We start from the raw sequence: 15,953 nt of genomic DNA, 5'->3' as shown, positions 1-15,953 counted from the left end.
ACTTCCGGACCGGCCGCCCCCAGGGTAGGTAACAACACATCCGACACGCTGACCATTAACACGGGGCCCCTTATGCTTTTGTCCCTTCCTCCTTGTTCACTCACGACTGCATGGCCCGCACAGCTCCAACACCATCATCAAGTTTGCCGATGACAAGATGGTGGTAGGAGTGATCACCGATGTCGATGAGGCAGTCTATAGGGAGTAAATCTGTGAGCTGGCAGTGTGGTGCCAGGACAACAACCTCTATTTCAACTACGGCAAGATAAAGGAGCTGATCATGGACTACAGGAAATGGAGGGGCAAGTATGCACCCATCCACATCGATGGGGCTGTATTGGAACGGTTCGGGGGCTGTATTGGAACGGTTCGGGGCTGTATTGGAGAGGTTCGAGAGCTTCAAGTTACTCTGTGTCCACATCAATAAGGAATTAACATGGTCCATACACACCCACACAGTTCTGAACTGGACACATCAGTGCCACTTCCCCCTTTTCAGGAGGCTGAAAATATTTGGCATGGGCACTCAGATCATCAAAATGTTCTACAGCTGTACCATTGATAGCATCTTGACTGGCTGCATCACTGCTTGGTATGGCAACTGCAAGGCATCCGACCACAAGCCGCTACAAAGAGTAGTGAGTGCGGCCCAGTACATCCCTGGGGCCGAGCTCCCTACCATCCAGGACTTCTACACCAGGCGGTGTCAGAGGAAGGCCCAGAAAATGGATAAAGATTCCAGCCACCCAAGTCATACACTGTTGCCAAGTTTGGAAACAACAGGACCCTGAACAGCTTCTACCCCCAAGCCTTAAGACTGCTAAATAGCTCATCAAATGGCTACCCGGACTATCTGCATTTACCCTTTTTTGCACTAACTCTCTTGCACTCTTTGCACACACACTGGATTCCACCCACACACTCACACTGACATCCCAACACACACACACACACACACACACACACACACACTGACGCCACACACACACGCTACTGCTACTGTCTGCTTTCTATACTTTTGCTTAGTCACTTTAACCCTACCTATATGAACATGGCACTGGAAGACACTGGAGGATGGACCCAACGGAGATGGCAACATCGCTACGAACTCTTAGAACACTTTGCAGTATTTGGTTTCTTTATGTACTATTACTTACATTATTACCTCAGGAAATGTTTTGTGGCATTACATACAGCCGGGAAGAACTATTGGATATTAGAGAGGCGGTAACTCATCAGAACTACCAGCATTACGACTTAGGAATACAACTTCCCTGGAGCAGATCCTTTGTTCACTCTTCCCAGAGAAATTAAACTTATTCCAAAGGCCGACCCAAAACATCGCTGGTGGAGGAGAGGCACTCGAGGTGGCCTGCTGGTTTGACATAGAGGCGCGCACACCACCCACTGCTTCCGAGTACATTACTCGCTAATGTTCAGTCTTTCTTTCCAGAGAGACATCAGGGCCTGTAACATACTTTCTTTCACAGAAACATGGCTCTCTCGGGATATTCGGTAAAGCCAGCAGGATTCTCAGTACATCGCGCAGACAGGAATAAATATCTCTCCGGGAAGCAGAAGGGCGGAGGGGTGTGTTTCATGATTAACAACTTATGGTGTAATTCTAGGAACATACAGGAGCTCAAGTCCTTTTGTTCACCCGACCTAGAATACCTCACAATTAAATGCCAACCATTATCTCCCAAGAGAATTCTCCTCCATCATCGCCACAGCGTTTAAATCCCACCTCAAGCCGAAACCTTGACAGCCCTCAAAGAACTTCACTGGACTTTATGCAAACTGGAAACCACATATCCTGAGGGTGCATTTGTAGTAGCTGGGGATTTTAACAAAGCAAATCTGAGGTCTAGGCTGCCAAAGTTCTATCAATACATTGACTGTACTACTCGCGCTACTAAGACTCTCGACCATTGCAATTCAAACTTCCGGAATGCTTACAAGGCCCTCCCCGCCCTCCTTTCAGCAAATCTGACCACGACTCCATCTTGCTCCTCCCGTCCTATAGGATGGAACTCAAACAGGAAGTGCCCGTGCTTCGTACTATTCAATGCTGGTCTGACCAATTGGTATCCATGCTTCAGGATTGGTTTGATCACGTGGACTGGGATATGTTCCGGGTAGCTTGCGAAAATAATCTAGACGCATACATGGATACGGTGACTGAGTTTATAGGAGATGTAGTACCCATTGTGACTATTAAAACCTACCCTAACCAGAAAACCTGGATAGATGGTAGCATTCAAGCAAAACTGAAAGCACACAACACCACATTTAACCAGGGCAAGGCGACTGGTAATATGCCAGAATATAAACAGTGTAGTTATTATCTCCGCAATGCAATCAAACAAGCTAAACGTCAGTATAGAGACAAAGTGGAGTCACAATTCAACAGCTCAGACACGAGATGTATGTGGCAGGGACTACAGACAATCACGGACTACAAAAGGAAATCCAGCCACGTCGCCTAGACTGACATCTTGCTTCCGGACAGGCTAAACACATTCTTCACACGATTTGAAGAAAAAACAGTGCCACCGATGTGGCCCGCTACCAAGGACTGTGGGCTCTCCTTCTCCGTGACCAACCTGAGTAAAATATTTAAACGTGTTAACCATTAACCACCATTAACCAGCTGGCTGGTGTGTTTACGGGCATATTCAATATCTCCCTATCCCAGTCTGCTGTCCCCACATGCTCAAGATGGCCACCATTGTTCCTGTACCGAAGAAGGCAAAGGTAACTGAACTTAAAAACTATGGCCCTGTAGCACTCACCTCTGTCATCATGAAGTGCTTTGAGAGACTAGTCAAGGATCATATCACCTCTACCTTACCTGCCACCCTAGACCCACTTCAATTTGCTTACCACCCCAATAGATCCACAGACAAGTCAATCGCCATCACTCTGTACACTGCCCTGTCCAATCTGGACAAGTAGAATATCTATGTAAGAATACTGTTTACTGACTATAGCTCAGCATTCAACACCATAGTACCCTCCAAGCTCATCATTAAACTTGAGCCCCTGGGTCTGAACCCCACCCTGTGCAACTGGGTCCTGGACTTCCTGACGAGCTGCCCCTAGGTAGTGAAGGTCAGAAACATCACCTCCACTCCGCTGATCATCAACAATGGGGCCCCACAAGGATGCGTGCTCAGCCCCCTCCTGTACTCTCTGTTCCCCCATGACTGCATGGTCATACACGCCTCCAAATCAATCATCAAGTTTGCAGATGACACAACAGTAGTAGGCTTGATTACCAACGATGACAAGAAAGTCTACAGTGAATAGGTGAGGGCTCTGAGAGTGTGGTGCCTGGAAATCAACCTCTCACTCAACGTCAACAAAATAAAGGAGATGATCATGGACGTCAGGAAACAGCAAAGGGTGCATCCCCCATCTACATCAACGGTACCGCAGTGGAGAAGGTGGAAAGCTTCAGGTTTCTTGGCGTACACATCACTAACAAACTGAAATGGACCACCCACACAGACAGTGTGGTGAAGAAGGCGCTACAGAGCCTCTTCAACCTCAGGAGGCTAAAGAAATGAGAAAACCCTCACAAATTGTTATAGATGCACAATTGAAAGCATCCTGTCGGGCTGTACCACCACCTGGTATGGCAACTGCAGCCGCCCGCAATCGCAAGGCTCTCCAGAGGGTGGTGCGGTCTGGCCAACGCTTTACCTTGGGAAAACTACCCGCCCTCCAGGACACCTACAGCACCCGATGTCACAGGAAGGCCAAAAAGATCCTCAAGGACATCAACCACCTGAGCCACTGCCTGTTCACCCCGCTATCATCCACAAGGCGAGGTCAGTACAGGTGCATCAAAGCTGGGACCGAGAGACTGAAAAACAGCTTCTATCTGAAGGCCATCAGACTGTTAAACAGCCATCATCAGCACATTAGAGGCTGCTGCCTATAGGCAGACTAGGAATCACTGGCCACTTTAAGGAATGGAAGACTAGTCACTTTAAAAATGTTTACATATCTAGCATTACTCATCTCATAGGTATATACTGTATTCTATACTATTCTACTGTATCTCATTCACTTAATAATGTTTACATATCTTGCATTACTCATCTTATATGTATATACTGTATTCTATACTATTCTACGGTATCTCATTCACTTAATAATGTTTACATATCTTGCATTACTCATCTCATATGTATAAACATTTTTCTGTATCTTAGTCCGTTCCGCTCTGACATCACTTGTCCATATGTATATAGTCTTAATTCATTCCTACTTAGACTTGTGTGTATTGGGTATATGTTGTGTAATTTGTTAGATATTACTTGTTAGATATTACTGCACTGTCGGAGATAGAAGGACGAGCACTTCACTACCGACAATAACATCTACTAATCACGTGTATGTGACCAATAAAATTTGATTTGATAGCAACCTCAATTACCTTGTACCCCTGCACATCGACTCGGTACTGGTACTCTCTATATAGCCATGCTACTTTTACTCCTTAATATTATTCACTGTGTATGTATTGCCCGTGTCACTATTTCTGTGACAAATAACATTTGATTGGGTGCATCGATACAGTAGCTCTTCTCTCACCGTAGGTAAAGTATTTGACCTCCGGGGGTAGGGTCACTAGGGAAAGGTCGGTGGTGTGGATCTTTTCGTTGACGTACTGCTGGGCTCTGGTGGCCTGGAGGAAGGCAAAGAACCGAGCGGTGAAAGCGGCAATGAAGATGGAAAGCATGCCGAAGTCCAGAACGTTCCACAGCTGCTGCATGTACTCCCTGGGCCCCTCGGTCCACAGCTCCTTACATTCTGACCACATCATCCCTGCAGAGGAATCAACAAAGTTGTGGGTTGTGTTCAATAGGCACCAAACAGATTAAAATTTTCTGAAACTGAGAGAAAAATGTCTGCAGGGGAAACAACATCAAGAGGAAATGGGTTGTGTTAATTAGGTATGTAACTGAAAAAAAGATCTGAAACGAAGAGGGACTATCTGGACATATCCAGTAAGAATGCTCATTTTTGTTTTCCATTGCGAATTGTTTTGCAATGTCGTGCACTAATTAACATGACTGGCAATAGTGAGACTGCAGTGTGTTGATTCAGTAATCACCTAATGTCTACCTAAAGAAACCACATTGAGGGCCTGAAAATAGGTTAATTTGTTTAATTTGTTTATTAAATCAACTGAATGAATCTAACTGTGCATTTATTTAAACACTACAGATTAAAAACTCTAAGCCCTGGTACAAACACAACAAAAAAATGTAAATTTCTGTTTTGATCGAAGAGTGGGGATAGAGACATCTGAAATTATGCAGTGTCTGTTTTGATCGAAGAGTGGGGATAGAGAGCCATCTGAAACTATGCAGTGTCTGTTTTGATCGAAGAGTGGGGATAGAGAGCCATCTGAAACTATGCAGTGTGCCTAGTCTGATTTTTGACGATAGTTCGGCAGCCTCTGCCTCAAGGTTATTTTAGGAAAAGAAAACCAAAATAAAAACTACATTTGGAAAAACAATTTAGTATATGCTGAAAAGGAAAATCCTAGCAGTTTAGAGAGTTACGCCAGTAACCAAAAGGTCGCTGGTTTTAATCCCTGAGCTGAATAGGTGAAAAGTCTGTTGAGATGCCCTTGAGGAAGGCACTTAACCCTAATTGCTCCTCTAAATCACTCTGGATGAGAATGTCTACTAAATTTCAAAAATGTTAATATAGTGAACTGAAATTGTCACACCCTGATCTGTTTCACCTGTCCTTGTGATTGTCTCCACCCCCTCCAGGTGTCACTTATTTTCCCCAGGGTATTTATCCCTGTGTTTCCTGTCTCTCTGTGCCAGTTCGTCTTTATGTTTAAAGTCAAGCAGCGTTTTTACCGTTCCCCTGCTTTTTGCATTCTCCTTTTTCTAGTCCTCCCAGTTTTGACCTTTGCCTGTTTCTGAACTTTGTACCCACCTGCCTCGACCACGAGCCTGTCTGCCACTCTGTACCTCCTGGACTCTGATCTGGTTTGGACCTTTTTGCCTGTCCACGATCATTCTCTTGCCTACCCCTTTGGATTAATAAACATTGTAAGACGCCAACCATCTGCCTCCTGTGTCTGCATCTGGGTCTCACCTTGTGCCTTGATAGAAATGTAAAACAAAAAAACATTTAAAACTGAAACTATACTGAAACTATAATCTTTGACTGCAAAATAAATCAAATAAAAACCATGCTAAATTATGTTTAGTTTCTTCTAAACTGTAATGGAGTTTTTTTTCTCATGGCATTTTCGAGCTTCTGAATCTGGCGGGTAAATGCTGCCAGTATATGCCGATGTTTCAAATAGACCTTGGGCATCACCATCAGTAGCTAATAGGGAAGAAATCCGAGGGTGAGCAGGGTGTGTGAGTGGGCTAAGCTAGTGCAGCTTGCTGGAGATGTTAGCAAAAAGTTTTTATTTTATTTTAAATATCACCTTTATTTAACCAGGTAGGCTAGTTGAGAACAAGTTCTCATTTACAACTGTGACCTGGCCAAGATAAAGCAAAGTAATGCGACACAAAAAACAACAGAGTTACACATGGAATAAACAAACCTAGTCAATAACACAATTGAAAAAAAGAAAGTCTATATACAGTGTGCGCAAATGGTGTGAGGAGGTAAGGCAATAAATAGGCCATAGTAGCAAAGTAATTACAATTCAGCAAATTAAAACTGGAGTGATAGATGAGCAGATGGTGATGTGCAAGTAGAAATACTGGTGTGCAAAAGAGCACGACCAAAACGACCACCTCTCTGAAACAGTCTTCTTGATAATAAATCAGAAAATCTTGGTTGTATTGCTTATGCGTTTGCTGTTGTTGCAGCTGTTTTTATTAACCCTATTTGAAGGGGTTAGTCAATGATATAGGTTTAAAACCTCTTTGGCGTGCAATCCCATTAACCGGATGATATGACAACAGCCAGTGAAAGTGCAGGGCGCCAAATTCAAAACAACAGAAATCTCATAATTAAAATTCCTCAAACATCTTATACTGTTTTAAAGGTAATCTTGTTGTTAATCCCACCAGTGTCTGATTTCAAATGTGCTTTTCAGCGAAAGCACCACAAATGATTATGTTAGGTCACCACCAAGCCACAGAATAAACAAAGCCATTTTTCCAGACAGAGTCGTCACAAAAAACACAAATAGAGATAAAATTAATCACTAACCTTTGATGATCTTCATCAGATGACATAGGACTTCATGTTACACAATACATGTATGTTTTGTTAGATAAAGTTCATATTTATATCCAAAAATCAGAAATGTAGATGAGAATACAAGTTATACACATGGAATTATAGATATACCTCTCCTTAATGCAACCGCTGTGTCCGATTTCAAAAAAACGTTCCGGAAAAAGCAAACCATGCAATAATCTGAGACGGCGCTCAGAAATATAATACAATTAGCCGCCATTTTGGAGTCAACATAAATCAGAAATTACATGATAAATATTCCCTTACCTTTGATGATCTTCATCAGAATACACTCCAGGAATCCCAGGTCCACAATGAATGCTTGATTTGTTCGATAATGTCCGTTATTTATGTCCAATTAGCTACTTTTGTTAGCGCGTTTGGTACACCTATCCAAATGCTGGTGCTGGTCGACCATTTCTTCGGACAAAACTTCAAAAAGTTATATTACAGGTCGAAGAAACATTTCAAACTAAGTACAGAATCAATCATTAGGATGTTTTTATCATAAATCTTCAATTCAAATTCCAACCGGAGAATTCCTTTGTGTCTTGAGGAGGAACGGAACGCAGGAAGATATCATGTGGTATGCGCATGACCAGGAAATGGCTATTAAGCTGACTCATTCCCCTCTTATTTAGTCCCACAACACAGTAGATGCCTCATTCAAGTTTCTATAGACAGCTGACATCTAGTGGAAGCCCTAGGAAGTGAATCTTCATTCATATCCCAATGTGATTTCAATAGGGAATGGGTTGAAAATATACCAACCTCAGATTTCTCACTTCCTGTTTGGATTTCTTCTCAGGTTTTTGCCTGCCATATGAGTTCTGTTATACTCACAGGCATCATTCAAACAGTTTTAGAAACTTCAGAGTGTTTTCTATCCAATACTAATAATAATATGCATATATTAGCAACTGAGACTGAGGAGCAGGCCGTTTACTCTGGGCACCTTTCATCCAAGCTCCTCAATACTGCCCCTGCAGCCATAAGAAGTTAATATGACATAAACAAAACATGTCAAATGTGCCATGAGTTAATTGGTTATTTTTTTCTCATTTCTTTCAGTCAGATAAAGGTAATGGTACTTGATTATTCTTACTTAAACTACCAAAGTTTAAAAAGCATCGGATTGGTGTAAACAATGTCAAGAGAGTTTCCTTCCACCATATTTCTTGCACCAGTGTAGGCGCTTATCCTTTAAATCTAAGTCATATTAGAATTGATTTATAATTGAAACCTAACCACAACATCCACAACATCTTCATTGGCTGATCCCTCCTGATGACCCGGTTGGCATGACCTGATTCCCCATTTGGATACGTAACAGCCGGGTCATCAGGTGGGATCAGCCAACGAATTTTAATTGTGAAGAAGAACATTTTATTTTTCAAGATGGAGATGGCCTCAATGGCGCTACCCATGCTCTCACTGACGCCATCATGATACAGATACAGAGATGTTACGTCTAGCCAAGTCTATCGTCCTCTCCCATTACCTTAACTATTACTGCCCTCTAGTGGAAAGAAGTAACATCTCCCCCCCCCAACAAAATATAGGCCTTCAACAAATAAACGGCTTCTAGCGTCACACAAATAGGCTACTTTCTTTCACTAACACTAAAACTAAAAGTTTTGCTAAATTATATAACAAAATAAAATGTTTTATCAAACTGAAATTAAATAATAAAACGAGTAAATCAGGTCTGAAAACTAACCGAAACTAAACTGAATTTCTAATAAAAATCTAGAAATAAAATCAAATATTAAATCACAAAACTATAACAACCTTGCTCTGCCTCTCTTTTGGCCCAGTGCGGGTGAAGCGCACCACTGTTCATGCAACGCGCCAGAGAAGTTCTTCCACTGTCAGGAGAAATGGAAATACATATTAATATGCATGATGCCTCTCCCTAATATCAATATGCCTTGTCCATTACTGTCCTGGTTAGTGATTATTGTCTTATTTCACTGTAGAGCCTCTATCCCTGCTCAATATGCCTTAACCAAACATTAGTTCCCCCTCCCACATATATGGTGACATCACCTGGTTTAAACGTTTCTAGAGACAATATCTCTCTCATCATTACTCAATGCCTAGGTATACCTACAATGTACTCACATCCTACCATCCCTTTATCTGTACATTATGCCTTGATTCTATTCTATCACGCCCAGAAACCTGCTCCTTTTACTCTCTGTTCTGAACGTACCAGACGACCAGATCTAATAGCCTTTAGCCATAACCCTATCCTACTCCTCCTCTGGTGATGTAGAGGTTAATCCAGTCCATGCAGTGCCTAGCTCCACTCCTACTACCCAGGTGCTCTCATTTGTTGACTTCTGTAACCGTAAAAGCCTTGGTTTCATGCATGTTAACATTAGAAGCCACCTCCCTAAGTTTGTTTGATTCACTGCTTTAGCACACTCTGCCAACCCAGATGTCCTAGCCGTGTCTGAATCTTGGTTTAGGAAGACCACCAAAACCCCTGAAATTCCGATCCCTAAATATAGCATTTTCCGACAAAATAGAACTGCCAAAGTGTTGCAATCTTCTGCAGAGATAGCCTGCAGAGTTCTGTCTTACTGTCCAGGTCTGTACCCAAACAATTCCAGCGTCTACTTTTAAAAATCTACCTTTCCAGAAACAAGTCTCTCACCGTTGCCGTTTGCTAAAGACCACCCTTTGCCTCCAGCTGTGCCCTGGACACCATATGTGAATTGATTGGCCCCATCTATCTTCAGAGCTTGTACTGCTAGGTGACCTAAACTGGGACATGCTTAACAACCCGGCCATCCTATAATCTAAGCTTGATGCCCTCAATCTCACACAAATTATCAATGAACCCACCAAGTACAACCCCAAATCTGTAAACACGGGCACCCTCATAGATATCATCCTAACCAACTTGCCCTCCAAATACACCTCTACAGTTTTCAAAGATTTCAGCTATCACTGCCTCATTGCCTGCCTCCGTAATGGGTCTGCTGTCAAACGACCACCCCTCATCACTGTCAAACACTCCCTAAAACACTTCAGCGAGCAGGCCTTACTAATCGACCTGGCCTGGGTATCCTGGAAGGATATTGACCTCATCCCGTCAGTAGAGAATGACTGTTTTTTTAAGTGCCTTCCTCACCATCTTAAATAAACATGCCTCATTCAAAAAATGTAGAACCAGGAACAGATATAGCCCTTGGTTCTCTCCAGACCTGACTGCCCTTGACCAGCACCAAAACATCCTGTGGCGTTCTGCATTAGCATTAAATAGCCCCCGTGATATGCAACTTTTCAGGGAAGTTAGGAACCAATGTACACAGGCATTTAGGAAAGTTTAGGCTAGGTTTTTAAAACAGAAATTTGCATCCTGTAGCACAAACTCAAAAAGGTTCTGGGACACTGTAAAGTCCACAGAGAATAAGAGCACCTCCTCCCAGCTGCCCACTGCACTGAGGCTAGGAAACACTGTCACCACCGATAAATCCACTGTAATTGAGAATTTCAATAAGCATTTTTCTACGGGCTGGCCATGCTTTCCACTGGCTACCAATTTCCACTGGCTACCAATTTTTAGGGCCTTCCTCTGACACCGCCTGATGTAGAGGTCCTGAATGGCAGGCAGCTTAGCCCTAGTGATGTACTGGGCCGTACGCACTACCCTCTGTAGTGCCTTGCGGTCAGAGGCCGAGCAATTGCCGTACCAGGCAGTGATGCAACCATGCTCTCGATGTTGCAGCTGTAGAACCTTTTGAGGATCTCAGGACCCATGCCAAATCATTTTAGTTTCCAGAGGGGGAATATGCTTTGTCGTGCCCGCTTCACAACTGTCTTGGTGTGTTTGGACCATTCAAGTTTGTTGTTGATGTGGACACCGAGGAACATGAACCTCTCAACCTGCTCCACTACAGCCCCGTCGATGAGAATGAGGGTGTGCTCAGTCCTCCTTTTCCTCTAGTCCACAATCATCTCCTTAGTCTTGGTTACGCTGAGGGATAAGTTGTTATTCTGGCACCACACGGCCAGGTTTCTGACCTCCTCCCTATAGGCTGTTTTTTACATCATTCTTTTTACCATTGATCTTGGCTTCATAATAAAGTTTCTTCTTCTTTTTGTTGAGTTTAGTCACATAATTTCTCAATATGCATTAAGTCAGCCAGTCAGATGTACAGCCAGACTTATTAGCCACTCCTTTTGCCCCATCTCTTTCAACCATACCGTTTTTCAATTCCTCATCAATCCATGGAGCCTTAACAGTTCTAACAGGTTCATGTTTATCAATAATTGGAAGAAGCAATTTCATAAATTCATCAAGTGCAGCATCTGGATGCTCCTCATTAATCATAACAGACCAACACATATTGTTTACATCATCCACATATGAGTCACAGCAAAATCTTTTGTATGATCTCTTATACACTATTTTAGGCCAGGCTGTTGGAACGTTGGCTTTCCTGGATGTAGCCACTATATTGTGATCACTGCATCCAATGGGTACGGATATACAGTAGCTTTAGATCAAAGTTATACAGCATTAGTAAAATGTGACTGCTACACATGGATGATCTTGTTCCTGTAGTGTTTGTAAACACCCTGGTAGGTTGATTAATAACCTGAACCAGATTACTGGTTACGGTAAGAAGCTTCCTCTTGAGAGGACAGCTTGATGAAAACCAGTCAATATTCAGGTCCCCAAGAAAGTAGACCTCTCTGTTTACATCACATACGCTACAAGCATTTCACACATATTATTTAGATACTGACTGTTAGCACTTGGTGGCTTATAGCAACACCCCAAAAGAAAAGGGTTTAGACGTGCCAAGTGAACCTGCAACCACAACACTTCAATAACACTTTACATAAGATCTTCTCTAAGCATTACAGGGATATGGTTCTGAATATATACAGCAACTCCTCCCCCATAAGCATTTCTGTCTCTTCTATAAATGTTATATCCTTGTATTGCTACTGATGTATCATCAAATTAATTATCTAAGTGATTCTCAGAAATGGCTAATATATGAATGTTATCTGATGTTAGCAAATTATTGATTTCATGAACCTTATTTCTAAGGCTACATATATTAATATGGGCTATTTTCAGCCCTTTCCTGAGTAGCAGGAGACATAATATTGAAAAGAGCAGACAAAGCAAGAGAAAAAAATATACATTCAGCAGTCCATTGATCAATTGGTGTGTGTGCGCTGTGGGTTTGAGGCTATGAACCCATAGGATTGGCTCTCTCATCCCTTCCAGGCTTCTGGTAGGGAGGGTGGACAATGAGCCTGTCATGGCGGATGTATGCAATGTCCCCACACGCTATGGCAGCTTTCATGGCTGGGATCAGTTCTTTCCTCTTCTGGCGCACAGCTTCAGGATAGTCCTCGTTGAGGAAGATATACATTCCTATCAAGTTCTTGGCTCTTTCCAGAACAGCTACCTTGTCCTTGAACTTCAGGAACTTGACCACTATCTGCCTGGGCCCATCACCTGGGCCGGTGGTGGGTTTTCCAGTCCTGTGGGAGCGCTCCACCTCAATATTCCTGTAGTCCATCTTCAATTTCTCAAAGAACATTTCGCTAACTTTGTCCTCAGTCTCCATCCAGGTCTCATGTGGAGATACTGCAATTCCTTCCACAACCATGTTGTTTTGCCTTGATTGTCCATCGAGATAATGACAGATAAATGACAGACTGTTATCATGGATTCACAGACAGGACTGATGTCCTCTCTCAATGACTTACAGATTGCTTTCATCTTGCCGTTCTCCTGTTTCAACTCATCGAGCTGACCCTAGGATGTCCGGAAACTCTTCTTCAGATCCTGGACCTCTGGTCAGGTCGTCCATTCTTTTATTAGTAGAATCCACTAATATTTGGACAAAACACTTGAAACAGGAGAACTTTCTTGTTGTTGTAACAACTGCTTATAGGTATCTTTTTGTTCGTTTAAAAGATCCTTCACATGCGATAGAGAGACACCACTGGCACTGTCCTCAACGGTACTCCCGCCGGCTTTGGTCTTTGTCATGGTTGCTAGCAACGTATGTTCGGCTGTTGCTCCTCACAGTTCCAGACAGGGCAGGTCACAGGGGAAATTGAAAACAACAAACAACAGGAATCTAGACAGCCACAAATCCGCGGCCCCAGCCACAATGACTAACCGCGTTGTGGGCTGCATACAGGCCAACAGGATGCTCTCAATTGTCTATCAGTTTCAAATCAAATCAAATCAAATTTATTTGTCACATACACATGGTTAGCAGATGTTAATGCGAGTGTAGCGAAATGCTTGTGCTTCTAGTTCCGACAATGCAGTAATAACCAACAAGTAATCTAACTAACAATTCCTAAACTACTGTCTTATACACAGTGTAAGGGGATAAAGAATATGTACATAAGGATATCTGAATGAGTGATGGTACAGAGCAGCATAGGCAAGATACAGTAGATGGTATCGAGTACAGTATATACATATGAGATGAGTATGTAAACAAAGTGGCATAGTTAAAGTGGCTAGTGATACATGTATTACATAAGGATGCAAACGATGATATAGAGTACAGTATATACGTATGCATATGAGATGAATAATGTAGGGTAAGTAACATTATATAAGGTAGCATTGTTTAAAGTGGCTAGTGATATATTTACATCATTTCCCATTCAATTCCCATTATTAAAGTGGCTGGAGTTGAGTCAGTGTCAGTGTGTTGGCAGCAGCCACTCAATGTTAGTGGTGGCTGTTTAACAGTCTGATGGCCTTGAGATAGAAGCTGTTTTTCAGTCTCTCGGTCCCAGCTTTGATGCACCTGTACTGACCTCGCCTTCTGGATGATAGCGGGGTGAACAGGCAGTGGCTCGGGTGGTTGATGTCCTTGATGATCTTTATGGCCTTCCTGTAACATCGGGTGGTGTAGGTGTCCTGGAGGGCAGGTAGTTTGCCCCCGGTGATGCGTTGTGCAGACCTCACTACCCTCTGGAGAGCCTTACGGTTGAGGGCGGAGCAGTTGCCGTACCAGGCGGTGATACAGCCCGCCAGGATGCTCTCGATTGTGCATCTGTAGAAGTTTGTGAGTGCTTTTGGTGACAAGCCAAATTTCTTCAGCCTCCTGAGGTTGAAGAGGCGCTGCTGCGCCTTCTTCACGATGCTGTCTGTGTGAGTGGACCAATTCAGTTTGTCTGTGATGTGTATGCCGAGGAACTTAAAACTTGCTACTCTCTCCACTACTGTTCCATCGATGTGGATAGGGGGTGTTCCCTCTGCTGTTTCCTGAAGTCCACAATCATCTCCTTAGTTTTGTTGACGTTGAGTGTGAGGTTATTTTCCTGACACCACACTCCGAGGGCCCTCACCTCCTCCCTGTAGGCCGTCTCGTCGTTGTTGGTAATCAAGCCTACCACTGTTGTGTCGTCCGCAAACTTGATGATTGAGTTGGAGGCGTGCGTGGCCACGCAGTCATGGGTGAACAGGGAGTACAGGAGAGGGCTCAGAACGCACCCTTGTGGGGCCCCAGTGTTGAGGATCAGCGGGGAGGAGATGTTGTTACCTACCCTCACCACCTGGGGGCGGCCCGTCAGGAAGTCCAGTACCCAGTTGTGAGGGTCTTGGGGGCCAAGCCAAATTTCTTCAGCCTCCTGAGGTTGAAGAGGCTCTGTTGCGCCTTTTTCACCACACTGTCTGTGTGGGTGGACCATTTCAGATCATCAGTGATGTGTACGCTGAAGAACTTGAAGCTTTACAACCTTCTCCACTGTGGTTGCGTCGATGCGGATAGGGGCGTGCTCCCTCTACTTTTTCCCGAAGTCCAGGATCAGCTTCTTCATTTTTGTTGACGTTCAGGGAGAGGTTATGTTCCAGGCACCACTCCGCCAGGTCCCTCACCTCCTCACTGTAGGCTGTCTCGTCATTGTTGGTAATCAGCCTACTAAGGTTGTGTCGTCTGCAAACTTGATGATTGAGTTCGAGGCGTGTGTGGCCACACAGTCATGGGTGAACAGGGAGTACAGGAGGGGGCTGAGTACACACCCTTGTGGGGCCCCTGTGTTGAGGATCAGTGAAGTGGAGGTGTTGTTTCCTACCTTCACCACCTGCAGGCGGCCCGTCAGGAAGTCCAGAACTCAGTAGCACAGGGCGGGGTTCAGACCCCGGGCCCCAAGCTTGAGGATGAGCTTGGAGGGTACTATGGTGTTGAAGGCTGTGCTTTAGTCAATGAACAGCATTCTAACATAGGTATTCCTCTTGTCCAGCTGGGATAGGGCAGTATGCAGTGCAATGGCAAATGCATTGTCTGTGGATCTATTGGGGCGGTAAGCAAATTGAAGTGGGTCTAGGGTGTCAGATAAGGTAGACGTGATATGATCCTTAACTAGCCACTCAAAGCACATGTCGACAGAGGTGAGTCATTTAGTTCAGTTACCTTTGCTTTCTTGGGTACAGCAACAATGGTGGACATCTTGAAGCAAGTGGGGACAGCAGACTGGGATAGGGAGAGATCGAATATGTCCGAAAACACTCCACTCCAGCCAGCTCTGAGGACGCGGCTAGCGATGCCGTCTGGGCCGGCAGCCTTGCGAGGGATAACTCGCTTAAATCTCTTACTCACGTCGGCCACGGGGGATGGAGTAGCATTTTCCTCAAATTAGCTTTGTTAAAATCCCCAGCTACAGCTACGGGATATGTGGTTTCCAGTTTGCATAAAGTCCAGTGT

The 15,953-nt window shown here is 43.9% G+C and overlaps 1 protein-coding gene across 2 annotated transcripts in view; it reads right to left on the bottom strand.

Moving 5' to 3' along the window:
• Positions 1-15,953, bottom strand: part of LOC135546013 (short transient receptor potential channel 3-like) — an 82,032-nt gene that overhangs the window by 42,198 nt on the left and 23,881 nt on the right. For both annotated transcript variants that reach the window (XM_064974068.1, XM_064974069.1), the window contains exon 6: positions 4,606-4,839. In XM_064974068.1, coding sequence (XP_064830140.1) covers positions 4,606-4,839 — 234 coding nt within the window. The remainder of the gene's footprint in view (positions 1-4,605; positions 4,840-15,953) is intronic.

This window comes from Oncorhynchus masou, chromosome 9, assembly GCF_036934945.1.
Source record: "Oncorhynchus masou masou isolate Uvic2021 chromosome 9, UVic_Omas_1.1, whole genome shotgun sequence".
NCBI lineage: Eukaryota > Metazoa > Chordata > Actinopteri > Salmoniformes > Salmonidae > Oncorhynchus > Oncorhynchus masou.
Note: the sequence above shows the minus strand (reverse complement) of the source record. Positions and strands in the feature narration are given on the sequence as shown.